This window comes from Camelina sativa, chromosome 8, assembly GCF_030686135.1.
Source record: "Camelina sativa cultivar CO46 ecotype springtype chromosome 8, ASM3068613v1".
Taxonomy (NCBI): domain Eukaryota; kingdom Viridiplantae; phylum Streptophyta; class Magnoliopsida; order Brassicales; family Brassicaceae; genus Camelina; species Camelina sativa.
Genome location: NC_141887.1, coordinates 5,096,008 through 5,121,699, shown reverse-complemented (window position 1 = coordinate 5,121,699; position 25,692 = coordinate 5,096,008). Strand labels below are relative to the sequence as shown.

General features: G+C 38.5%; 6 protein-coding genes across 7 annotated transcripts in view; all 6 read left to right on the top strand.

The window, feature by feature from the left end:
- LOC147939696 (uncharacterized) overlaps nt 1–1,672 on the top strand; it is a 2,238-nt gene extending 566 nt beyond the window's left edge. Inside the window, exons 2-7 of the mRNA XM_087460992.1 lie at nt 1–54; nt 145–480; nt 798–919; nt 1,005–1,167; nt 1,308–1,385; nt 1,475–1,672. The exon at nt 1–54 is cut by the window's left edge and continues 22 nt beyond it. Of these exons, the coding sequence (XP_087317118.1) occupies nt 1–54; nt 145–480; nt 798–919; nt 1,005–1,167; nt 1,308–1,385; nt 1,475–1,672 (951 nt within the window). The remainder of the gene's footprint in view (nt 55–144; nt 481–797; nt 920–1,004; nt 1,168–1,307; nt 1,386–1,474) is intronic.
- Nucleotides 1,673–3,773: 2,101 nt separating this feature from the next.
- LOC147939693 (uncharacterized) lies at nt 3,774–11,519 on the top strand. 2 transcript variants are annotated; one of them, XM_087461700.1, is made up of 11 exons: nt 3,930–4,191; nt 4,490–4,549; nt 8,417–8,915; nt 9,004–9,207; nt 9,277–9,366; nt 9,449–9,556; nt 9,637–9,888; nt 9,969–10,007; nt 10,096–10,395; nt 10,492–11,010; nt 11,088–11,519. In XM_087461700.1, exons 3-11 carry the CDS (start codon nt 8,427–8,429, stop codon nt 11,361–11,363), a joined length of 2,277 nt encoding a protein of 758 aa, XP_087317826.1. In that variant the 5' UTR covers nt 3,930–4,191; nt 4,490–4,549; nt 8,417–8,426; the 3' UTR covers nt 11,364–11,519. The 2 variants fall into 2 exon arrangements, with proteins under 2 accessions (XP_087317827.1, XP_087317826.1); XM_087461701.1 differs by lacking the exon at nt 4,490–4,549 and having other exon boundaries at nt 3,774–4,191.
- Nucleotides 4,743–7,144, top strand: LOC147939695 (uncharacterized; the record flags this gene model as incomplete). Its single annotated transcript, XM_087460991.1, has 2 exons — nt 4,743–4,838; nt 4,936–7,144. Coding segments are annotated over exons 1-2 (2,241 nt in total), but the record flags the coding sequence as incomplete, so codon positions are not given.
- Nucleotides 7,126–8,251, top strand: LOC147939694 (uncharacterized). Its single transcript, XM_087461702.1, has 3 exons — nt 7,126–7,347; nt 7,436–7,541; nt 7,629–8,251. The coding sequence occupies exons 1-3, from the start codon at nt 7,148–7,150 to the stop codon at nt 8,232–8,234; spliced, it is 912 nt and encodes a 303-aa protein (XP_087317828.1). The 5' UTR covers nt 7,126–7,147; the 3' UTR covers nt 8,235–8,251.
- Nucleotides 11,520–17,003: 5,484 nt separating the features above from the next.
- On the top strand, nt 17,004–19,194 carry LOC104706313 (tubulin alpha-5 chain). The gene is made up of 5 exons (XM_010422491.3): nt 17,004–17,384; nt 17,486–17,700; nt 17,789–17,988; nt 18,075–18,583; nt 18,679–19,194. The coding sequence occupies exons 1-5, from the start codon at nt 17,272–17,274 to the stop codon at nt 18,992–18,994; spliced, it is 1,353 nt and encodes a 450-aa protein (XP_010420793.1). The 5' UTR covers nt 17,004–17,271; the 3' UTR covers nt 18,995–19,194.
- A 3,696-nt stretch (nt 19,195–22,890) lies between these two features.
- LOC104706309 (mitochondrial dicarboxylate/tricarboxylate transporter DTC) lies at nt 22,891–25,688 on the top strand. Its single transcript, XM_010422486.3, has 6 exons — nt 22,891–23,289; nt 23,667–23,750; nt 24,015–24,076; nt 24,193–24,554; nt 25,042–25,256; nt 25,357–25,688. The coding sequence occupies exons 1-6, from the start codon at nt 23,173–23,175 to the stop codon at nt 25,411–25,413; spliced, it is 897 nt and encodes a 298-aa protein (XP_010420788.1). The 5' UTR covers nt 22,891–23,172; the 3' UTR covers nt 25,414–25,688.
- The last annotated feature ends 4 nt before the right edge of the window (nt 25,689–25,692 follow it).

Sequence of the window (25,692 nt, the reverse complement as noted above, 5' to 3'; positions counted from 1 at the left end):
TTGAGTTTCCGTAGGGAAGATCAGTGGGTCACCTTAGCAGGCGATCCGTCACTGGTGCGAGCTCAAATCTCTCTCAATTCAATGGAGAGGGTAGTAAAAAAAAAAAGAAGGTTTATCTCCTAGAGCTCACCGCACTGTTTGCAGACTCAAAATTTTCCTGAGGATGCTCAAGTGAAACAGTTGTTGGAATGGCATGAAAACGTGTTTGAGATGCCGCAAGGATTACCCCCAAAACGTGGCAGGGAACATGCTATCAACCTTAAGGAAGGAGCAGAACCAGTTAACATCCGTCCTTACCGGTATACATATACTCAGAAGGACGAGATTGAAAAATTGGTTAGGGAGATGTTAGAAGCACGGATCATCCAGCCGAGCATCAGTCCATATTCAAGTCCAGTTTTGCTCGTCCAAAAGAAGGACGGAGGATGGCCTACGGCGCGTGGATTACCGAGCCTTAAACAAGCTCACGGTACCAGACAGGTACCCAATTCCTGTGATCGAGGAACTGTTGGATGAGTTACAAGGAGCTTCTGTATTCTCCAAACTCGATCTCAAATCCGGGTACCACCAAATACGTGTACGAGCCACAGACGTGAAGAAAACTGCCTTTCGAACTCACGAAGGGCACTATGAGTTCCTGGTCATGCCATTTGGGCTTACCAACGCACCAGCAACATTCCAATCCGTGATGAACGATATTTTCCGCAGGGAAGTTTGTGTTGGTATTTTTTGATGACATACTAGTCTATAGCAAGGGCACGGAGGAACACATGAATCACTTGGGAATGGTGCTCCAGATTTGGGAACAACACCAGTTTTATGCAAACAGAAAGAAGTGTGCTTTTGGACAACCACAGATTGCATATTTGGGACATATTATATCTATATCGGGCGAAGGGGTGTCAGCTGATCCAGCTAAGTTAGAAGCAATGGTGGGTTGGTTGGCCAGAACCAAAGAACACAACAGAATTTCGAGGCTTTTTGGGCTTGACGGGGTACTACAGGAGATTCGTTAAGAATTATGGGAAAATTGTGAGACCGTTGACCGAGTTACTCAAAAAGAACAGTTTCAAATGGACAGAAATGGCAGCACTAGCTTTCAAGGCTCTCAAAGGAGCAGTGACGACGCTTCCTGTTCTAGCCTTGCCAGATTTGAAGCTACCTTTTGTGACCCGCGTCGGGAAATGGAATTGGAGCTGTTTTATTACAAGGGAACAGGCTTGTTGCGTATCTCAGCCAAGGGTTTTCTGAAAAGGGGAGCTTGAAATCAGTGTACGAACGAGAGCTCTTAGCAATAGTCTTGGCAGTCCAAAGTTGGAGACATCAGGGCAACGTTTCACGATACGCACAGACCAGAAGAGTCTAAAGCACTTGCTGGAACAAAGGTTTGTCACCAAGGAACAACAGAGGATGGGCTACCAAACTGTTAGGCTTGGATTTTCTCATTGAGTATAAGCCGGGAACTGAAAATAAGGCTGCTGATGCGTTGTCAAGACGAGTGCAACCTGAGCGTCTGTTGGAACTTGTATTCGCACCTCCTCCCTCTTTCGATGCAGCAGAATTACTATCTCAAGTTGAAGCTGATCCGGAGTTAAGAACTGTGTTACAACAAGCCCGAGAGGGAAAGAACCTGGAATCTGGTTATACGGAAAAAAGAGGGGCTGCTATGTAAAGATGGAAGAGTGGCGTCTCGAATCAGCCAAGCTTCCTCCCAATTTCTTTTATATTTTCATCTCTTTCTCTATTCTACCGAGAAGATCCATCTCGGGTCTTATCAGATGGTATCAGCAGAGCCTTCGGTCTTCTGACTGTGGGTATCCAACGACGATTTCGACAATGGGTTTGGATAGTAACGATATAGCGCTGATCAGGCGGATTCTCGCTCGGGTGGAGCAGATGTTTTTTTCCATCGCATGACGACGATGAAGAGATCCGCCGATCCTGAAGCTGAGGAAGACCCAGATCCGTCGCTTGGGAAATTCATCGAGCAGGTGGTGAGCGGTCCAACAACTCAGAAGGGATTTCCTGCATCCGGAGCTTTTGCGACTCCTCGGGCAAGACGATCTCGAGGTCCGAAAAGGTTTCTTGGCAAGCGCAACTACCGCAGGGCTCGGGCAAGAAAACCAGGGAAGCGTGACAGAGCTCACTCGTCCAAGGTTAGATCTAGCGATGGCTCTACACGACCTTCTGCGAGATATGGTATGCGTTTCTGATCTCCTACTTTGCCCTTGTGTTCTAGACCTCGGACATGGGAATTTCTGCTTGATCTTGGTTACGATAGTATGTCGCTAAAGAGCGCTCGTGTAGCGAGTGAACGACCTTGCGATCCTGGACGAGCTAACCATGTGTGGGAGCCGGGTGGATTATCGCCTGAACAAGCTCAGTGGGACTGGGTAGGGAAGGTTTACAGTCGTGATAGAGTTCTGAAGCTAATGGGAGAGCTTCATGAATTGGGTTTACAGGGAATCAGGAAGACGGTAAGGATCTTAGATTGTCAAGGATCTTCCTCATAAACACGTTTCCGCTTGCAGCTGAAACAAGCGGAGAAGATGGGACCAACGGGATCAGCCACCAGGAAGTTAATAAGATCTTATTTTTGGCATCCTTTGATCCTGGAGGAACTTGTGCTGAAAAGTGAGTTCGTCAAAGAGCTCTGGCAAGACAATAGAGCTGTGAAGGGAAAGAAGGTTAAGAAGAGGAAGAAACGGGAACCTAGCCTGCCAGCTTTGGAACCTCAGAATTTTCCCTGTGTTGGGGGGTTGGAGGTATGATTAGTAGGCTTAATTATAAAGTTCTCGTTCAACCAGAACTAGATAAAGCTACAAGGGCAGTCTCTAGAATTACTTACGGATTGGTTGTTGTTGGTAAAGCTGATGGGTATAGTTTTGAGGTTGTGGATTGATCAAGTTAACTCCACTAACGAAGATAAGCTTGTGAGTTTCATTGGATCTGGTGGGTGTCAAACACACTTTAAAAAGCAGCTAGTAGCAAGGGAGTTAGCATTGTTTAATCCCGAAAAATTCATGAACCTAAGACTACCTCATGACAAGGGAATTCTAGTCTTTGCTGGTCATAGAATTGCTCAAACCACATTGTGAGATTGATGCCATTTTGATAGAAATCGTCGGTATATAAAGAGAAAGTTTGCGATGTAAGATGTGCTCTTACGAAGGAAAATAGGATTGCTAACTTTTGCATCTATATAAAATGAAAAGCAAGTTTTTGTATCAGGAAAGAGGCAAGGACAGATCCGCCGAAGAAGGATCGGGGTTAGAACTAGTCTGAAGCTTAAGGCTTTTGCTATTCAAGAAGGCTCTCCCTGCTGGCTCCATGTATGCTATAGCTCCTGAAAGTGTGAGTTTGGCCCATGGATAGAGAGAAAGGTAAAAGAAAGAGGAGAGTGATGTTTCGTTTCAAGTTCGAGATCTCGTGTAGGTATACATGAGAACAGAGAAGTGTCCTACGGATTCAGAACCGGAAGGTCAGAAAAAAGTGGGAATGACAGTCCGGCTACCGGAGGAGCTATTCAACTATTATCAACTATTGAGTCTCTGAGTGGATTTTTCAATAAATGGGAGCAAGGAGATTCTGTCTGAAGAAGGACGCAGAAGTTAGTGCGTAGCGCTTGATACATCAAAGTATGCCTCCGCTTACACATCAGCAGTCGTTCTAATTTTTCAATCAAAGTAGTAGCTGTCGTATTCCAGAAGGAAGGGGGATTGATATAAGAAGAGTCAGACTTCTTTTTAAGCAGCACTACAACAAATATGTACATTGATAGCAGACGGATATAGCTCATTTTCCGTCACTGCTATGAAAGATGAGATTTTTTTTCGCTTACTTTTTAATAGCATCTTATTAACGCTATGATAGGAAAATTATGTAGCGGGAAACAAAAGTGACTTTTGTCCGCCAATACTTAGTGAAATTATTCACTTAATCGCCAAATAAAAAAAAAACCCAAAAACTCGACACACTCTCTCTCTCTCTCTCGTTACAACCTAAGCTCAACCTAAGAAGATTTCTTCTTCTAAATTCTCTGTGTGTGCTCAAATTCTTCTAAATTTCTTATCAATTCTTCAGTTTTATCGCCGTTTGTGAAAAGCCCCAATTTCGCCGTTTGTGAAAAGCCCCAATTTCGCCCTAAATCTCCATATCCATCGCAATTGATAGCTCGAATCCATTTTTGAGGCATGTCTTTCTTCTTCCTCCTAATTTCGTTATTTGTTTCGATTATTTGTGATTTCAAACAGCTTTTGATTTCGATAAGGGTCAGATTTAGTTATCTGTTTTGTTAGGGTTCGATTTATCTAGATTTATTTCGTTATCTGTTTTTTAGGGTTCGATTATTTACAGATTTTGAGAATGTGGAGTTTCGAATCCATCTGTTTTGTTAGGGTTCGATTATTTACAGATTTGACTCAAAAATAGCTTTTGGATTTGAGTATTTGCGCCTTCATAAACTGAACGATTTTTTTTTTTTCCCAAGTGTTGGTGATTGAAATGTTGGGGAACTGAAGCTTCTCATTTCTCTGTACTCACACAACAGGTTAGTATCACTCAACCAATAGTTAAACATTATTATTACACACGAATATTGGTGATTGCTATGTTTTGTCCTTTGAGTCTGATTCGTATAAATAGTGATTAGATTAGTGAGATTTTACACAGTTAGATATTGGTTTAAGAGCATCTGTATGTGTCTGAAGTAGTGCAGTATTGTCTGAATTGTTGCTTAATGTGAGCTTTGTATAATATGTATCTCTATTTTATCTATAAAGGTTAAAATTTATATTATAACATATAATGTTGGACAAGGCATGGGTGCATCTATGCAGGTAAGGAATTATATTTCATAATTAGGTTTTATTTTGGGTTTGGATACTTTAAGATGTTCTTTTAGTTATGATTTTTTTCTTTAATTATCCATTGAAGAGCTGATCCTGGTTATAAAAGTGGAGCTTGGAAATTTGTAAGGGATGTGTCTGCGGCTTTAGGTGACATAGAAATGATAATATGTCCTTGTAAAGACTGTCGTAATGTAGTACGACAGTTAAACAGTGTTGTGGTTGAGCATCTTGTAATAAGAGGGATGGATGAGGCATACAAGGTGCATAGTGATTGGTATCATCATGGAGATGTGAAGTCAGTAGATGAATTTCAAAGTAAACCAACTCAGTGGAATGAGGAAGTTTTTGAGTTATATAAAGCTGCTGAATTTTTTGATCAAGAGTTGGCTTTTAGAGGTGACTTAGCTGACCAACCTGTGGGCGACTTAAGTGAGATTGCAGAGGGTGAGGACCAACAAGAGGATGAGTTCCTTGCAAAGATCCGGGATGCTGAAACCCCACTATACCCTAGCTGTTCAAACCACAGCAAGTTATCGGCTATTGTGACTTTGTTTAGGATTAAGACACATAATGGCTGGTCGGATAAGAGCTTCAATGAACTGCTTCAGACATTGCCAAGCATGTTGCCAGATGGTAATGTCTTTCACACATCATTGTATGATGTCAAGAAATTTTTAAAGAGCTTTCATATGGGATATGAAAAGATCGACGCATGTGTTAATGATTGCTGCCTCTTCAGAAAGAAGTTAAAGAAGCTTGATAAATGTCCCAAATGTAATGCTTCACGGTGGAAGACTAATAAGCGGACTAATGAGGTAAAGAAAGGTGTCCCACAGAAAGTATTAAGATATTTTCCAATTATACCAAGGCTGAAGAGAATGTTCAGATCAGAGGACATGGCTAAGGACTTACGGTGGCATTACACTAACAAGAGCACTGATGGAAAACTTCGACATCCAGTAGATTCTGTTACATGGGCTCAGATGAATGAGAAGTATCCTTCATTTGCAGCTGAAGAAAGGAACATACGGCTTGGGCTGTCCACAGATGGATTTAATCCATTCAACATGAAGAATAGTAATTATAGTAGCTGGCCTGTGCTATTGGTAAACTACAATTTGCCTCCTCACCTTTGTATGAAGAAGGAGAATATAATGTTGACATTATTGATTCCTGGTCCACAACAACCAGGTAATAATATTGATGTCTACCTAGAACCTCTTATTGAGGATTTGAATCATCTGTGGAAGAATGGAGAGCTAACGTATGATGCTTTTAGTAAAAGTACATTTACTCTAAAGGCAATGCTTCTCTGGACCATTAGTGATTTTCCTGCGTATGGAAATCTTGCTGGTTGTAAAGTAAAAGGTAAAATGGGATGTCCTATGTGTGGGAAAAATACTGATAGTATGTGGTTGAAGTTTAGCAGGAAACATGTCTACATGTGTCATAGAAAAGGTTTGGCTCCAACACACAGATATAGGGAAAAGAAGACTTGGTTTGATGGAAAAGTTGAGCATAGGAGAAAGTCAAGAATTTTAACTGGTCATGAAGTTCATCAGAATCTGAAAAACTTCCAAAATGATTTCGGAAATGTGAAAAAGGCTGGGATGAAGAGAAAGAGAACTGTCTATAAAGAACCAGTGTTTGACAGTGATGATGATGAAAGTGAATCCGATGAAGATGAGGAAGTAGAAGTAGATGAAGATGAGTTATCAAGGTGGAAGAAAAGATCCATTTTATTTACTCTGCCTTATTGGGAGGATCTACCAGTACGGCATAATTTGGATGTAATGCACATAGAAAAGAATGTGACTCACAGCATTGTATCCACATTGTTGCATTGTGGAAAATCTAAGGATGGTCTTAATGCTCGTAAGGATCTTCAACATCTTGGTCTAAGAAAAGAGTTGCATCCTACCACAAAAGGAAAGAGAACATATCTTCCAGCAGCACCTTGGTCTTTGTCCAAGAATGAGAAGAAGATTTTTTGCAAACGACTATTTCATTTTAAAGGTCCAGATGGATACTGTTCTAATATTTCAAGAGGAGTTTCAGTAGAAGAGTGTAAGGTAGGAGGTCTGAAATCACATGATTATCATGTCTTGATGCAACAGCTTCTCCCGGTTGCACTTAGAGGATTGTTACCAAAAGGTCCTAGAACAGCAATACTACGGCTATGCGCATTCTTCAATCATTTGTGTCAGAGAGTTATTGATATTGAGGTTATTACAGTATTGGAAGCTGAAATTGTAGAAACGCTTTGTATAGCAGAGTCATATCTTGCAGAAGAAAGCATGCTGTTTTGTAATGAGTTTCTGAAAAAGACAACCAATGTAGAAGAAAAACCTGAGAGGAATGTAGAGTATGTGAACAGCTCTATATTAGAAGGTCGTCCAATATCAGCAGGAACGTCATTCACTCTTACTGAAATGGAGAAGAATATAGCCCATCTTGCTGTCATTCAAAATACAGCTGCCTTTGATCATTATGTGGAGTAAGTTACTTGTGTATTTCATTCCTTATAAATTATAAGGTCAAAATTATGCTGCTGATAGTTTCTTTTCGTATTTATGATTTGGTAGTATGCATTTGCAATATCTACAAGACTCAAATCCAAGGTGTAGACGTGATGCAACATATTTATGGTCTATGCATTCTAAGAATTTTGCTGCTTGGTTAAAAGGACAGGTGAGTAAAGTTATGAATTTGATGAGTCTGTTTATAAATCTATAGTAGACTCATTCATAATTTTGATTAGTCTGTTTAATTTTGTAGATATCTATTACTTCTGATGGACATGAAGACATAGTTAAATGGCTAGCATATGGTCCACGGTGTACTGCAAGGTCCTATACTGGTTATATAGTTAATGGACAACGTTTTCACACATACTCACTTGAAAGGCAGAGTCAGAACAGTGGTGTTTATTATGAGGCAACGGCTATGTGTAGATCTAGTGCTAAGGATACTTCACAAGTAGTTGATTTGGTGTCATATTATGGGAGAATTACTGACATCATATTGTTGGACTACCATGTGTTCTATGTGCCGATATTTAGATGTAACTGGGCAGTAAAAGGTAATGGAGTTAAAGTGGAAGATGGGTTCACACTTGTTAACTTAAATCAGAGCCAAGTAAGCTTTCAGAAGGATCCGTATATTCTAGCATCTCAAGCAAAGCAAGTATTTTATTCAAGTGAAGATGGATCAAGTTGGTCTGTTGTTATGAGAGGTGCTTCAAGAAGATATAGTAAAGAAGATGTTCAGTCTGGAAATGCAGATATAATTGGTCCATTGCCAGTAGATGTTGACATGGATACTGAAATGGATGAAGCTGAATATGCTAGATCTGATTGTGAAGGCATATATGTGCAAGAGTAGATTCTTGATTCATTTATATATATATATATATATATATATATATATATATATATATATATATATATATGTTTTTGTTTATGGTTGATGTTTGTTGAATGTTGTAGATTTTATGATGTATTCTATTATATAAGTTCTACGTGATTAAGTTTCTGTTCTAAGTGATTAATTTTCTGTTTACGCAGGTGAATTAAAATGGGTGGAACTAAAAAGAAGGTTGGAGGGAAGAAGGGTGGAGGAAAAAGAAAGAGAAAGTCTAAGGATGATGACGAACCTGAGTTTATTTGTACTGTGGAGGCCCAACCTGTAGCAACAGAACAGCATGTGGAGGCCCAACCTGTAGCAACAGAACAGCATGTGGAGGAAGAGGAGCATCATTCCGAAGAACCACAAACTCAACAGCAACCAGAAGAACCAGTAGGAGAGTTTGTGTTGTCTGAAGAACATGAGCAGCCTGCTACGCGTAAAAGAAAACGAGGACCAACAAAGATGAAAAACCTAGCCAAGGATCCATCTGTTAGAGTGAAAGTTGATTACAATGTACTTGGAGTAGCGGTTGGTCCAGGGTCAGTCAAGTTGGCATCATATGTAGGGACATTGATGCGAGAACACATCCCTATCAACATACCTAACTGGAAGAAAGTGAGTCCAGATCTTAAAACACTTCTCTGGAGATCTGTTCAGGTAACAAGAATTTTTTTTTGTTTTTAAAAAGTCTCTCAATTGAACATGTTTACTTTTATAGTTATGGTGTGAGTGTAAGTGAATGCAGGCAAGGTTTGAGCTTGATGAAGATTGGCAAAGGATATCTGTGATTCACCAGATGGGACATTTGTGGCGATCACACAAGTCTGTCACGGTGAAGGCTATAAATTTGGCTGCAAATAACCAAGAGAGGATGAATTTGAGACCACCAAATATTGGTCCTGTTGATTGGCAAAAATTTGTCAAACTCAAAACTAGTGCTGCATTTAAGGTAATTACTTGTGATTATAATTGTTTAGTAGTTGATTGGTGATTAGTAATTAACATGTTTCATTATTAGGCCGTGAGTGAGAAATATAAAGCAAAAAGAAAGAATCAGATACCTCACACCACTAGTCGTAAAGGGATCAGCAGACTAACAGAAGAAATGGCAAGCATATATACTACAACTATGTTGTTTATTATTATACATAGTGCTTGTACTGTTACTGAAATTTTGTTTTCTGGAACAGAAAGCTGAAAGTGAAGATCCTTCCAGCGTGACAAGACTAGATGTTTGGATCAAGTCTCGCACCAAAAAGGATGGTACACCAGTAGATACGAATGCAGCTGATTTGATTGTAAGTCTGAATAGAGTTGTACACCAGTAAATAGTGTGTTATCGACTAGTAAAACCTGAAACTGTCTTTATGTTTTTCAGCAAAAAGCAGCTGAAATTGGTGGAAGTGATGCTCCAGCATTTTTAACAAATCCAGATGAAGATCACCTCGCCAAGCTTTTAGGACCTGACAATTCTGGTAGGCTGAGGGCAATGGGTAGAGGCATGAGTAAGACCAAATTAGCTTGTTTACAAATGCAGAGCAAGTGTATGGCTGAAATGGAAGAGCGGCAAGTAAAATTAGTAAAACAGGTCAATGCCTTGGAAAGTGAACTTGGCAGAATCAAGAATCAGGTTAGATACTTAAGAGTTCTCTACTATTCATCAGCCAGTTAGAGTAATATAAATTGATGTTATTTTTGTTTATGTTACAGAGACCAGAAGCTGAAATGGATGAAAACTCAGCTGCAAGAGTAACATATTCTTACTTCTTTTCATATCAGCTAAGTGATTCTTCTTAGTGTCGTTTATGATTCTTAGTTGCTCATGAAATTGTTGCAGAGTGTAAACAAAAGAGCACATCCTAAGTGTGTGTTTGTTGATTGGTCTGACATTGATGAAAATGTTGGTGAGGGTCGGATTCTTTCTTCTGATCCGGATGACATAGTGAATGACTGTCGTCTTGGCCCTTATGATCTCAAAGTGTTAGTTGAAGCTGCATATAAACCAGATGCATTTCTATGGAGACCTGCACAAAAGATCTTTCATATGAAAGAAGCTGTTGGACATATAATCGCATGGCCAACTGATAAGTGTAGACTGGTAGACAACAACATCCAAATGGAAGACATTGCCCCTATGGTATTTATAATTTCTAGCAATGTGTTAGCAATGTATTACCCCTGTCTATAATGCTAATTAATTATATTGGATTTGTTTACTGATTGTGTTTAACAGGGTATACAAGGAAACAAATGTAAACTATTGGATTTGTCTAAGGGTGACGTCATTGTTGCTGAGGGGCGTTGGGAGACACAAGAACCAAGTGCGTTGGTTAACGGAATTCCTCTTGGACCAAAAGCAGTTAAAGTATTTGTGGATTCAGTAAAGCAGCCTGATACATCACTATGGAGACCTACAGCTGAAATGTCATTTCTTGAGGACTGTTTGATGGCTTACGTATCTTGGCCCCTGAGTAAGGTTGATTTTGAAAATCCCTCAACTCCAACTGGTCAGAATGCTACATCACATGCTTCTTTGTCTGCATCAAAGGCCAAGTCTGCAGCCACAGCTTCTAAGTCTGCTACAGAGTCCAAAACTTCAGCAACAGCTTCAAAGGCTGCATCGCAGGCCAAATCTGCATCTATGTCTTCTAAGTCTGCATCTGGTTCTGAGTCTCCTGTTGATGATGCAACGGGTCCAATATCACCAATAAAGAATACTTTACCATCACAGTCTCCTCTCAGGAAGTCTCCAGTAAGTATTTTCATATGTTATGAAGTTGTTTTTGTTAATTATATGATGACTGATGGTTTATATTGTAAACATGGCAGCGCATTAATAAAGTTATTTCCAAGGAGAATAAGAAGTGCAAGTTGATGGATTTAACTGAAAAGAATAGGGTTGTGGCTGAAGGACGATGGGGAACAAATGATCCAGAACATAAGGTTCACTTTACTCGCTTGGGTTCTAATGCAGTTAAAGTGTGGATAGATGTTGTGAAGGTGAAAAATGTAAAAGTTTGGAGGCCATCCGATGAAATAGAGATTATTGAAGATGCACTTAGCTCCTGCATTGCTTGGCCAGAGAACAAGGTCATTATGTCTTAAACTGATGGTTTTATTGTGTAATGTTAAGTACTTGAGATTGCTTGTTTATTTTGGATGTTCTTGAGACTTTGATGGTAAACTGATGTTCTTGAGACTTTTGTTATGTATTTTGGATCTGAGACGTTTATTAATCAGATTTTATGAGATTTTATAAAACAGGTTATGTGTGCTATAATCACATATCAGAAAATGCTATAAAAGTACAGGTAAACGTTATGATAAAAGAATATACCATAGCACAGTAAACAAGATAAAACAGCATTTCGCAACAGCTATATTAGATATGTATAACATAGCACGAAAAATTAAATATTGTATAAATTTTTGCAAAATTATAATCTTGATAATACAGCAGTTTATTAGAGCTATGCTATAAAACTATAACATAGCACGAAAAAACAAATGTTGTATAAATTTTTTCAAAATTATGATCTTGATAATATAGCAATTTCTTAAAGCTATGTTATATTTTTATAACATAGCATACGTAATAAGTGCTATTGTATATGGGGTACATATAATAACAGTGCCCTAAAACAGCGCTCATGAAAACGCTATCAAAGACCTATGATAGCGTTTTTCTCTGGTTAACAATGTGCATATTTGTTGTAGTGCAGCAATCTTTTACAGAAAAGAGAGTAGTTGTCGTCGATGTGGGATAGTCCCTGAAGAATAGTACCCATGTCAACGGATTGCAGGTATAGTTCAACTCATAGCCCCCAATCCCACGGGTGACGATATTGTCATTGGGGATCTGTATGCTTTCAAAAGAGTCGTTAGCTGATCTAGGAGTCAGTGGTCAATAAGTAGGCAAAAGACTCTGGGGAAGTAAGCGAAGCTATTGATTGGTTGAGCCCCTCAACAAAGCATGTCCAGCACTTATCTTAAGTTCCTTTAAGCAGACCTGTGAGCAATCCTAGGCCTCTCTTTCAGTAATTTCCAAAGAGTATAGGCTCAATTCAAATTATTTATGGTAGGCAGAGCAATCGTAGACCCTTACCTAGCTAGTGACCTGGCTCTCTTCTTCATACTTACTGCACGCAGAATAAGATCTACTTGTCCTCCTCCCTTCCCTTTACCTTTAAATGAAAGCTTTCACCCTCTCCCTCATCTGCATCCAAACCATTTCGACCGGAGCGACTTTGTTCAATCGCTTTTGCACTTTTTTCTCTGCCTGGCAGGCTTTTCATAGTTCACGGCCCCTGCTGAGTAGGGTCGGTATAGGTAAGGCAATCGATTCAAAAGTAGACTGAGAGTGGAGGTTTAGAATCACCTAAGGCGTACTGTAAAAGGAAAGAAAGGTAAGCAATCCCAGACCCAATAGGGCTACCTTTCTTCGACTGAGACCTATCTGCTTCATTCCCGAGTTTCACTTCACTTGGACACAGCCAAAGAAAAAGGGGGGCTTGATCCACCGCTTTCAAGTCCAGTTAAATTAGAGAACTCCTTTTTAGAAGAATAGGATAGAATCTTCCGAATCAGTCCTACTATGGTTGGACCAAGGTCATTTCGACTCTCTAGACTTTCTTGCTTCTTTCCATCCTGAGAAGTAGATCCTTTGGACCTTTTCTTTCCTGTTGAACGAGTGGATGTTTTGAACAAGTGTTGAGCGAGTGAAATGCCCTATAAGCTATAAGGGCGAGCTATCTCTTTAGATTCTGTGAGCTGCGATTGAACTGAACGTTCCAAGTGCATCCAGCAGGAATCGAACCTACTTGCCTCTTTATTAGGTTGGGCGCTTTAACCATTCAGCCATGGATGCAAAGAGAGCGAGTGAACTAGGTTTTGGTATTCCTTCTCGAGCTTCAATTTCTTCCGTTATAGGAGATTCGAGAAAAGATGGAATAGGAAGACGTGTTTCCAGAACAAACAAGATACGGGTTGAGAAGGGGAAGTTAGCAAAGTTAGACAAGATTGGAATGGGCATAGGAACATGTATTGATGTACCAGATCGGCTAATGCTCCCAGGTTGATGCGATGTATTCCACCAGTTGACTGAAGACTTTATTATTGGTATATCGATCGGTCCAGCACGAATTGAAATAGAAGCCGGTTCGACAGGAAGCTTTTGAAAACGCAGTGCACCCAGGTAAATAAGAAACGAGATGAATACAGAGGTCAAACGAGCATCCCACACCCAAAAGGTCCCCCACATTGGTCTTCCCCGAAACCCCCCAGTAACTAAGGTAAACAACGTAAAAAAAGCACCCATTTCTATACCGGTTCCGGAAGAGCGAAGATAAAGGGGATGTTTTGTTAATAGGAACAAGAAAGTGTTTATAGCCGTGGCGATATAAACAATAATACTCATCCGAGCCGCAGGAACATGTACATAGAGAATACGAGAATTTCCACCTTGTTGAAGATCTAGTGGTGCTACCCCAAGACTTAAATGAATAGCCATCGCTGTTAAGAACAACCAAGACCCAATGAGAATTTGCGCGTAGCTTCTGGTCTTTGACATCAAAAAAGAAGGTTGTAATAACGAAACGGACATGTGCAAATTTTGTCCTAGCTAGTGGAACAAGAAAGACATGGATCTATAATACGCAATCAAAGGATTTCCCCCAACGAATAATTCCCCCTGCTTTGTTTGTTTTCGCTCTGCTTGTGCGTGGCACTCCTTGCTGGCGGAGCGGCGCATAGCGAAAAAAAGAAAAAAGGAAACTCACCACCAAAAGAAAAAGGTAGGTTAACTAACGAAACTCAAAACTACATTTGAATTCTTGCTCACCGATAATCCTTTAGAAAAAATCTTATACAGCTGTATACAGGATTATTGGTATAGCTGTCCACTAGCCGAAAATCGGACACCAAATTATTGTAGACTGAATTAAGTAATTGCATAGCTGCCGGGTCTGCCGTATTTGGCAATCCGGCATCCTATAGAAGTTTAGTGCTCACCTTGCTCAAGAAACTTGGCGTTTCTATATAAGGGTAACTTCGGGGGAACTCGGACATTACATTTTCTTTATATTTGTCCAGATACTTTTCCACTTCCTCAACTACAAGATTTCTCAAGAAATCCTCCTCCGCCTTTCTTTTCTCCTATTATAAAGGAGTTAGGAAGCCGACGATCTGATCTGAGTAGTTCTGGTAGCGCCCTGGTAGCCAATGAGTGCTTGTCTGGTATCGAATGAGCTCAAGTAGTTGAGTAGCTAAAGGCGTTGCCTTAGAGGAATGAATGTCCTATCTTCGGGTAAGCTTCCTACAGACTTTTCTTCCCGAAGTTCCTGGATTGTGTGAAATAAGAACATAGGGTATTGACTGATTAGCTGCTCAAGCTACATTTCAAAGGTGAGGAGTGAACCTTGTTTCTGGCTGATTCAATATCACCGGAGTCTGCTCAGGGTTCCAAACCAGCAACAAGGCTAATTACGAGAAGCAGAACAAACAAAAAAAGATATGGGATTCTAATGTTGCTAATGCTACTTCCGGGTGGGCATCCAAGACAAGATTGAATTCATTGTCAAACCGTTCCAGCCGGGCATCCGTGCAGGTGTCACAGGTTCCTCCTGAAAGGCTGCTCTCTCCTCTTTCTCAAGCTTCATAGCATCGGTTGAATAAAGAGCAGGGCTAGACGCGCCTTCGATTCCCTAGTTCAAGTTAAGGATAAAGTTTGAGATAGATAATAGGCAAGCATTTGAGATACTTATTAATAGGGATTCTGCTCCTCGATCGGACTTCGTGCAATTCTTTTATATGTAAATAAGGGAGGGGTCTCGACCACATTTTTGAGTAATAGTAATAGGCTAAGACGGATTCGTCTGCTTCGCTTACGTAGTCAAAACATTCTCGCTGGACACCTGGTAAGGAATATTTGTATATGCGGGAAAGAGACTCTCACCTACAGCTCCCGTTACTAGTAGTTCCGGTTAGCCCACTTGCCCGAGCACACTCTCAACTTGTAGATGATCCAACAGAAAAAGCAAGAGACCACGAAAGCACGCATGAAAACAGCCCTTTTGAAAGCATACCCAAGGCACCCATCCAATCTGAACTTATAGACATCAAGAAGAAGATCTATTAACACGCATGGCTACCTATATAACAAGTTGCCTCTGACCTCTGTCTCACGACCGCAAATAGAATCTGTAGCTTCATGCCCTGACCTGAACCTGATGCCAAGTCCCATCTTGCCTATGTTGCCCATCTCCCATTTAATCGGAACGGAAGTCAGAAATCTAATATCTGTACGGACCCCAAACATCACAATGGATCAACTGAAAAATGGCTGTTGTTCTATTCTCACTCAACTGGAAACTCTCCTCCGCAGCCAGAGTCCAAGTGAAATGACTATCTTTCAAACACTCTGTGATAGGTGCTGGTGCTGAAGTTGCGAATGAAGCGACGGTAGAATGTGGCAAGACTATGGAAACTGCGAACCTTACTAGTGGAGGTAGGTACTGGCCATTCCACAATGGCACTAACCTTTCCCGGATCAGCCTTGACTCCTTCAGCTAAAATGCAAAATCTCAAGAACAAAAAAGGATCCCCCGGAGGCTTCTTCAAATTGATATAGAGTTTCTCTTGTTGCAACACTATCATTAATTGGCGAAGATGTTCCATATGTTCAACGGCATTTTTACGAAAGACCAATATTTCATCAAAAGATACCAAAACAAACCGACCATGGGCGCAAGACCTGCGTCATTAATTGCATAAACGTACTTATCCTAAAAACCCTAGAGATGGAGAATGCCAACGGAGATAGTAGGAAGCAAACTAATGATAGAAAATTGCTTAAAGGCATACAAACTTCACAAAATTAAATCTTTTAGATTTTGTTAATCCTAACTTGTTCATGAAGTATTAAAACACCTATCCTCAAAAAAAACTCGCGGTCAAAAAGTAAATATTGGCTCTCTAATACTTTGATACCAACCTTCTTGAGATAATGGTCCCAAAATAAATAACAAAAGAACTAGAAGTACTCTCCACATCCTTGATGAACCACTTGGGACTAGGTCCTCCAACCTAGTGTCATTTAGACTCGCAACCTAGCTAACTATCTGAATGCATCCAATGCAGTCTTTTTTTTCTTGGACAAAGATATTTGATTTAATTCAATCCCAAAAGGGAGAAAAGCTTACAAAGTCTACAACCTCTTGGTTGGATACAATAAATACAACAGAGATCAAATTTGCAAGAGAAAGATAGATAGGTTTATAACCATAATTCAACTAACTCTAGATTGATCAATTAATATGATTTGTTCTTTCCCCATCGCTTAAATCATTCACCGTAACTCAGCCCACACCCGTTAAAAAAAAAAAACTTGAAACCTTGAATTCAAATTTTACAAGTCAAGAAATTGCTATAAATTATTTATTTTATTTTTAATAACAAAGAAACAAAAACATTTAAAAGAGAATTAAAATCATAGTACACTATACAACATGGACAACCTTACAGCCAGGATGACAAAATTCAGTTTGGCGCTTACGCAAAATATCCTACAAATACAAATTGATTAAACCAAATAGAGCTAAACCACTAAACCCGAAATTTAATTTCTATTTCGGTTAAGCTAATTTTTTGTTCCCACCTAAAAAAACAGTCATAACGATAACAAAAAAAAAAAAAAAAAAACCGGTAAGTAACTAAACCGGATCAAAATTACAAAAAGAAAAAAAAAAAGGAGATCGAGATCCAGATCGAATCTCACGTATTTTGTCGATGCCAAAGTCCCTCAAGGGGGCAGGCTGTCACAACTTGGCGGACCCCAACTAAATTATCAAATCCCATTCAATAAATTATCATTTTTTCCCTCAAATTTCATCCGAAACAACAAAAATAATAAAAATCCAAGATCTCGCTCCCTCCCTCACCGCCTTCAAAATTTCTCCGGCCGTCGAAGAAGAGGATCATCGCTCTCGGAAATTAGGGTTGCTTCTGCTAAGCGAAGATGAGGGAAATCATAAGCATTCATATTGGACAAGCTGGGATTCAAGTCGGGAACTCGTGCTGGGAGCTTTACTGTCTCGAACATGGAATCCAGCCTGATGGCATGATGCCCAGGTATTATATAAACCCTAATTTCGTTCGTTTCTACTCTGTTTTTGTTGTAATCGGAAAGGTTTTTTTGAGAGACGAAGAATGTTGTTTTTGATTATTTGTAGTGATACTACAGTTGGTGTTGCGCACGATGCTTTCAACACTTTCTTTAGCGAGACTGGTGCTGGGAAGCATGTTCCCAGGGCTGTCTTCGTTGATCTTGAGCCTACTGTTATAGACGAAGTTCGTACTGGTACTTACCGCCAACTTTTCCACCCGGAGCAGCTCATTTCTGGTAAAGAAGATGCTGCTAACAACTTCGCCAGAGGCCATTACACTGGTGAGAAATCCATTTCCTGCTTGCTTGTGTTAGTGTTAATTTGTTAGGGCTCTTTTGGGATGGTGCTTAATTCCTTATATGATTGCAGTTGGAAAGGAAATTGTGGATCTCTGCCTTGACCGTGTGCGGAAATTAGCCGACAACTGTACTGGTTTGCAAGGGTTTTTGGTGTTCAATGCTGTTGGTGGTGGTACTGGTTCTGGATTGGGTTCTCTCTTGTTAGAGCGTTTGTCTGTAGATTATGGAAAGAAGTCTAAACTTGGATTCACCATTTACCCTTCTCCTCAGGTACCTTTTCAGAAAGAACTCACTACATTACATGTTTCTTTGGTTGATGAATCTTAAGTTTTGAATGCATTGCCCTTTGATCTCAGGTTTCTACTGCTGTTGTAGAGCCTTACAACAGTGTTCTCTCAACGCATTCCCTACTTGAACACACCGATGTTGCTGTCCTCTTGGATAATGAAGCCATCTATGATATTTGCCGCAGATCCCTAGATATTGAGAGGCCAACCTACACCAACTTGAACAGGTTGATATCTCAGATTATATCATCCCTGACCACATCACTGAGGTTTGATGGAGCTATCAATGTCGATATCACCGAGTTCCAGACCAATCTTGTCCCATATCCCCGTATCCATTTCATGTTATCATCCTATGCACCAGTCATCTCAGCCGCAAAGGCATACCATGAGCAGTTATCAGTCCCTGAGATCACTAATGCTGTGTTTGAGCCAGCTAGCATGATGGCTAAGTGTGACCCCAGGCACGGAAAATACATGGCCTGTTGTTTGATGTACCGTGGAGATGTTGTTCCTAAAGATGTTAATGCTGCTGTTGGTACCATCAAGACTAAGAGAACCGTTCAGTTTGTTGACTGGTATGATCTTGAAACGGAACAAACAAGTTGCTATTGTTTCTAGTTTCATGTTGTTTTTATATAAACAATTACTTGACATGTGTTTCGAATTGTAGGTGCCCGACTGGATTCAAATGTGGAATCAACTACCAGCCTCCAACTGTTGTTCCGGGAGGTGACCTCGCTAAGGTCCAGAGAGCTGTATGTATGATCAGCAACAACACAGCAGTGGCAGAGGTGTTCTCACGGATCGACCACAAGTTTGATCTCATGTATGCCAAGAGGGCATTTGTGCACTGGTATGTCGGTGAGGGAATGGAAGAAGGTGAATTCTCTGAGGCACGTGAAGACTTGGCTGCATTGGAGAAAGATTACGAAGAAGTGGGTGCTGAAGGTGGAGACGACGAAGAGGATGAAGGTGAAGACTATTGAGACCTTTTCTCAAGATATTTGCAACCAAAACAGTTTTTTTTTCGTTTATCTGTTATCACTTTTGATTCTTGTTGATTACTACTACTACATGTTTGTCTTAATCCTGTACAATATTCGTTCAAACCTTCATGTTTTATCTCGGTTCGATACATTTTCATTGGTAGAGCGACCATTGGGGAAGATCCCGAGTTCATTTTCAAGCTTTTGTTGTACCAAACTTCCGTTATATTGTTAAAATTGTCCATAGTTTTGTTTATATCGGATCACCAACATCTAGTAGCGTGCGTTGTGTCGTAGTCACTATATCTATGAGTTTTTCAACGAATTCTAACGAACCACGTTGAAATTCGCAAATGGGCATCATTCTCATTTATTTATTTTTGACAGCAGGCAAAATGGGCACTAGTGCTGTTATCAAATGAGGATCATCTCAGAAATCCCTAAAAAAAAATTAGCAAATCTCCTATCTCTCTCTATTCTTTGTAGTCCTCTTTCTTTTAATGAAATATGTGCAGACTATCTTACTCTTTCTTCCTTTTATCTTTTTTTTTTTGTTTTTTATTTTCTAAAAAAATAATCAATCACGATTTCTTTTCTTCTTCAGTCATCGTCCATCCTTTTTCGCCGGAGCTCTCCAGTCTTCACCGTCACTGTTTCTTCACCGGAGCTCTCCACCCCTGCTGTTTTTCACCTTTTTTTAGTTCACGTTCTCCTTCAAAATGCAGGTGTATTCTTCAACATAAGAATACATTCTTGATTAAATAGGGTTAGGTTTTTAATTTTGGAAATTTAGATTGGATTTTGCTTGAAATACTTAGCAAATTGGATGTTTTACCATGGGTTATGGGTCGATTGCGCTATTTAGTTGATAAGAAATGAATCTTACTGTTGAATCGTAGTGAATTGTAGAGATTATAATCCCAGACCATTCAATTCGATTTTCAATTATTGCGATTGGGTAAAACTAGTAATACTAGTAAATGTAGTATTACTAGTAAAACTGGTAATACTTATTAATGTAGTACAACCAATTAAACTAGTAGTATTACTAATTGAGTTTTTTTCTGGAATTGTTTTGGCAAGATACAATGAAAGAGAACCTTAGTATGCATTTTAAGTGTGAAAGTCGCATGTATAGTATAATGTTCAAGACATATGTCATGGATATAACTTTGTTGATGTTAAAAGCAATGATATACAAGAAGCTTGAGTTTGTTGATAGTCACGTTACATTGTAGTTGAGCTACAATCCACTACTAGTAGGAGCATGAGTACAATGTGATCTTAATGATGATAAGGATGTTAATGTCTTTTTAATGTCTGTTGATCATGAGAAGCGAAGATGTATGTTGTTTGTGAATGTCATCTCTGTCTTGGAACAGCCTGAGCAAGTGCCGAGAGTGGTGGACCAAGGTTCTGTTGGTATGAACTATTGAAAGAAACATTCTGAGGATGATGAAATTGCATCTAACACCATTGTTTGATTCATGTTTGATCTTTTGGGTTGTACTACTACTTTGTTGGTTATGTCACAACTATTATAAAACTTATTTTAAAATCTATTAATGTTTGATCTTTCATTGATGTGTATATTTATTATATCATAACAGAGTAAAACATGCGTAACTAATATTAAAATGGTCAAACTAGTAAAACTAGTATTAAAAGTTGAACATCCATAAATAATTTTTAAAGAAAATATAAGAATGTGTGTACTAGTAAACGTCAAAAGTAATGTTTAAATGTTTACTAAGAATGAAAATTTTAAAAATATATGAATTTTGGATTGTGATGAAAGAACCTAAACAAGTGTTTCCTTATACTTTTAAGGTCACTTTGTAAATAATAACCAAGTTAGGATGACAAAATTATAGAATTGTAGATTTTAAACATATGAATGCATAACAAACTCATAATTATACGTTGATAGACTTTAATCAACAGTAAAACTAAAAAATATAATTTTAAGAGTGGGTAAAACTAATTAAATGGAAAAACCTCAAAAGTAGAACTATTTGCAATTGTGGTACAACTGTTATACTTGGTATAACTATGTGTGAACACTAAGTGTGAACACACATATTGCACACGTGGTAATACAATTCAGATATATATATATATTTTTTTTTTGTCAGCCGCACGTGTGGTCTTTTTTTTCTTTCTCTGCAACAAATTCTGACTACTTTTATCTAGTTTTATCAGTATTACAAAAACATAATAGCTATACCTATATATACCAGTATTACTAAAACCCATAAATTCAATTTAAATGAGATCCAAAACAAACAAATCATGAATCTTTCCTTAACCAAAATGAATGAGTTTTATCTAGTTTTACTTGAGATTTTCATTCTGCAAAATTTGATTTTTTTTCCAAACGAAGTTGAATATTGTAGATTAAACGTATAAATAAATAAAAAACTTGTAAAACTGGTTTACTACCCAATTTTAACTGACAATACACTAGTTTTATCTAGTTATACTATTTTACTATCCAGAAATTCAAATACGAGCATAAACCCAAAATTTATGGACTTGTTTCCCTATTTCTTCCTGCAATAAGAAACGATGAACCCTTCGTTTGCAAAGTCACTTCGAGCGAGATTCTAGATGTATGTGCCACCGATCTCTCTTCATCGTGACATTTGCAAAATACCTCTTCCTTCTACCTCTTCGTTTGTTTGGGCTTGCAAATCTTCTACCTATGAACTTTGAGCAATCTTTGTCCTCTTTTTCCCCACCTTGTTTTAGCCATTTTCGAGTAGTTATCGTGGAAATCTTGCAAGAAACATAAAAAAAAAAAGTATTATCAAGTTCTATTAATATTTCAAAATCACACTAGTTTTACCTAGTTATACTAGTATTACTACCCAGAAAAATCAAATATGAACATAAACCCAGAATTCACAAATTATAATCCCAAAGCTTGTTTTTTGGACTCATCTTCCTTATCAATCGAACACAATAACAAAATACATCTTCGTTTGTTTGGGCTTGCGAATCTTCTACCTATGAACTTTGAGCAATCTTCGTCCTCTTTTTCCACACCTTGTTTTAGCCATTTTGGAGTAGCTAGAGAGTAGTTATCGTTGAAATCTTGCAATAAACATAAAACGAAGTATTACCAAGTTCTATTAATATTTCAAAATCACACTAGTTTTACCTAGTTATACTAGTATTACTATCCAGAAATTTAAATATGAACATAAACCCAGAATTCACAAATTATAATTTCAAAGCTTGTTAATTTGACCATCTTCCTTACCAATCGAACACAATAACAAAATACCTAGTTTTCAAATTTCACGAAATCGATTTTGAGATAATAGTTTGAGAAATAATTGATGAGAACAATAAGAAAAAAATGTAGCAGTTATTTGATTTTAGAATTTTTTTTAAAAAATATAAGTAATTATATGTTTGTGGATTAGATCCAATAGATATTGGATGGGTGAATAAAGCCTAAGTAATACATGTAATATTTCTGTTTTTGTTAGGGTAGTAAGATAATAGGCATATTTTTTGAATTAAAAATAATTCTAAAAAAATTGTTTTTCGGGAAGAGAGTTTTAAGATTTCTAAAAAAAATTTGGAGACTTTTTGAGATGAAAACTCGTTATCAAATTGCATCAGAAATACTACTCTCTACTGGTCCACTAGCCAAAATACGGCGTGAAAAATGCCAAAAAACCATTTAATAAATAAAACAAAAACTCAACTACAATAAATCGAAGAATTCTATTGGACCCTATAACATTCACGAAATTTAAACTTAGTAATTATCAGAAATTTTGAAATGGACGAATTGCTGCTAATCGTAAAAACTAATTTAAATTGTTAAGTAAAGGCGTAATAAATAAACTTTAAATACTTTAGGATAGCGTTAGCGTAAATCTGAAAAGTGAAGTCCAAATTAATAATTTTGGAGAAAAATGTTTAGGATATATTTTTAGATCAGATCTGATAAGAAAAAAAAAATACAAGGGTTTGTTTGGTGCAGTTTAGTTCAGTTGGGTACTGTCAATTAATATATAAAGCCCACAAAGCTTTCACTACTTCATCTCTTTCTCCACCAAGTGAATCCTTCTCTCTCTCTCTCCTTCTCTGCGGAATCTCTCTCCCTTCTCGATTTCGTTTTGAGTCCGTACCGAAAAAAACAAAGCAAAAGAGAGAGAGAGATGGCGGAAGAGAAGAAAGCTCCGATTGGTGTCTGGACTACTATCAAGCCATTCGTTAATGGCGGTACCTCTGGTATGCTCGCTACTTGCGTCATCCAGCCGATCGATATGATCAAGGTACATAAATTGATTCCGGATTCCTTGTTTTGTCTATCATCATATCTTTTGTCGAACCTTGTTTGTGCGTTACAATTCTTACTTGATTTGCTGATACTGATAAATTTGCAGAAATCTGTAAAATGTGTTCTCATCAGATCCGAGTCTGGAGATTTTATCTCTCAGATCTGAGTTTTGTTTCCAGGATTATAAATCAAAATCTCATTTCTCCGTACTCGTTTGTGTTTGAATTGTTGTTGCTGTAACAATGTTTAGCTGAGAGCTTTTGGTTCAGATCTGGATTTTTTTTAATTTGAATTACAGTTGTTAGGTGCATCACAATGTGAATGATGTGAATCTAATGAGCTAATACTTTGTTTTATGGTTGTGATGTGAAGGTGAGGATTCAACTAGGTCAGGGATCTGCCGCCAGTGTTACCACGACTATGTTGAAGAATGAGGGTTTTGGTGCCTTTTACAAGGTATAAAATTGTATTTCTGGATTTTGATAAGATCCATCTTGATGCATTTACGTAGTATGTTTTCTATTTGATATTCATGACTTCTGTTGATCTCTAATGTTTTAGATGTCTGCATTTCCGGATTTGAGTCTCAGCTATTTAGAGAATTGACTTCCTTATCTAACAGTCTTTTTATCTGTCTTTCTAACTACAACATTAGTTCTACCCCCATTTCTGCTATGAAGATGTCTCCTGAGCTTTATTTGATTTGAATTTTTGCAATAGGGGTTATCTGCTGGTTTGTTGAGGCAAGCAACTTACACCACTGCCCGTCTTGGATCATTCAAGTAAGTTAGTCATTTGTGGATTGTCTTGAGCCCATCCAAAATCGATTAGTTATTACCTTTTATTGCATTATGGTTACGGATAAATCATCCTCTCTCCTGTCATTATATCTTATTAGGTTGCTGACTGCAAAGGCAAGTGAGGCTAACGATGGAAAGCCACTACCGCTGTATCAGAAGGCTCTATGTGGCCTTACAGCTGGTGCTATTGGTGCTACCGTTGGTAGTCCAGCCGATCTAGCACTTATCAGAATGCAAGCTGACAATACTTTGCCGTTAGCTCAGCGCAGGAATTATACCAATGCCTTCCATGCACTGTACCGTATTAGTGCTGATGAAGGAGTTTTAGCACTTTGGAAAGGTTGTGGGCCTACTGTGGTCAGAGCGATGGCTTTGAACATGGGAATGCTTGCATCTTATGATCAAACTGCTGAATACATGAGAGATAATATTGGTCTTGGGGAGACATCTACGGTTGTAGGTAAGCTGCTTTTCCAAGTTTCTCATACTGTATGAAGATATTTTTTTCTATGAGCAGAACTTTGCTTTAAATAAATCTAGATAGCAGTTAGAGTCAAGGTTCCTCAGAATCGTCTTGAAAATTTAAATTTGTAGCATATATATCTCCTGATTATCATAACACAACTGTATGTTTGACTTAATCAAATCTACCAAGGAAAATACTTATGAGAGGAGTTTCTAAACTCTCCACCATTGCCCAAACCCAGATCCTAGACCAGTCCAATATTGATTCCAATGTATACTCCTTAACTCCTTTTCAACCCTTCAGCTTTCAATTAGCCGTGAGTTCTATATTTGAGCTGGTAAAACTAAATTCCTAGGTTAGTTACAACTTACAACTGTACTGCAGTAGACTTAATAAGAAAGCCTTGTCAGTTTTGTCTTGTGATCATGCTATATAGATGTCTCAGTTTGATGGTTGTGTGATAATTTGTTCCTGTTGGCAGGAGCAAGTGCTGTTTCGGGATTATGCGCTGCGGCCTGCAGTCTGCCATTTGACTTTGTCAAAACTCAGATTCAGAAAATGCAACCGCATGCCCAGGGAAAATATCCGTACACAGGTTCGCTTGACTGTGCGATGAAAACCTTAAAGGCAGGAGGACCTTTGAAATTCTACACAGGTTTCCCTGTTTACTGTGTCAGGATCGCACCTCACGTCATGGTATAATAACTCTCTTCCATTTTTTTTCTAATGCTATTCTACCAATTACCTGTGGAATAGTGTCTCTGAGATCGTTGATGATCGGGTTTTCTTTTCGCAGATGACATGGATCTTCCTGAACCAGATTACCAAATTTCAAAAGACGATTGGTCTGTAATCTGAGAGGAAGGAAGACATCAGCCAAAAATAAGATGAGAAGAACGAAAACACAATTGGAATTGTGTTCATTTGCCTTTTTAATCATATACATCATCTGCCTTAAAAGCATATTATTGTAGCTCTTTTGAGACACTTTTAATTTTTTTTTCTTTCTGTTGAGGGTCGGTGATTGGTCCGGTGAATTTATAAATTTTCCTCTTGGGTGGAAGTTTAAGACTCACAAACCAGAGATTTTTATAATTTTACTATGAAGTAACTAAAAAGTTTCTCTCAGCAA

Coding starts and splice junctions, on each gene's coding strand:
- LOC104706313 (XM_010422491.3), top strand. CDS start 17,272: ATGAGGGAAATCATAAGCATTCATATTGGACAAGCTGGGATTCAAGTC. Junction 17,385..17,485: donor CCTGATGGCATGATGCCCAG/GTATTATATAAA, acceptor GATTATTTGTAG/TGATACTACAGTTGGTGTTG. Junction 18,584..18,678: donor ACCGTTCAGTTTGTTGACTG/GTATGATCTTGA, acceptor TTCGAATTGTAG/GTGCCCGACTGGATTCAAAT.
- LOC147939693 (XM_087461701.1), top strand. CDS start 8,427: ATGGGTGGAACTAAAAAGAAGGTTGGAGGGAAGAAGGGTGGAGGAAAA. Junction 9,367..9,448: donor GCAGACTAACAGAAGAAATG/GCAAGCATATAT, acceptor TTTCTGGAACAG/AAAGCTGAAAGTGAAGATCC. Junction 10,396..10,491: donor TGGAAGACATTGCCCCTATG/GTATTTATAATT, acceptor TGTGTTTAACAG/GGTATACAAGGAAACAAATG.
- LOC147939694 (XM_087461702.1), top strand. CDS start 7,148: ATGCTGTTTTGTAATGAGTTTCTGAAAAAGACAACCAATGTAGAAGAA. Junction 7,348..7,435: donor GCCTTTGATCATTATGTGGA/GTAAGTTACTTG, acceptor ATGATTTGGTAG/TATGCATTTGCAATATCTAC. Junction 7,542..7,628: donor CTGCTTGGTTAAAAGGACAG/GTGAGTAAAGTT, acceptor TTAATTTTGTAG/ATATCTATTACTTCTGATGG.
- LOC104706309 (XM_010422486.3), top strand. CDS start 23,173: ATGGCGGAAGAGAAGAAAGCTCCGATTGGTGTCTGGACTACTATCAAG. Junction 24,077..24,192: donor GCCCGTCTTGGATCATTCAA/GTAAGTTAGTCA, acceptor ATATCTTATTAG/GTTGCTGACTGCAAAGGCAA. Junction 25,257..25,356: donor GGATCGCACCTCACGTCATG/GTATAATAACTC, acceptor TTCTTTTCGCAG/ATGACATGGATCTTCCTGAA.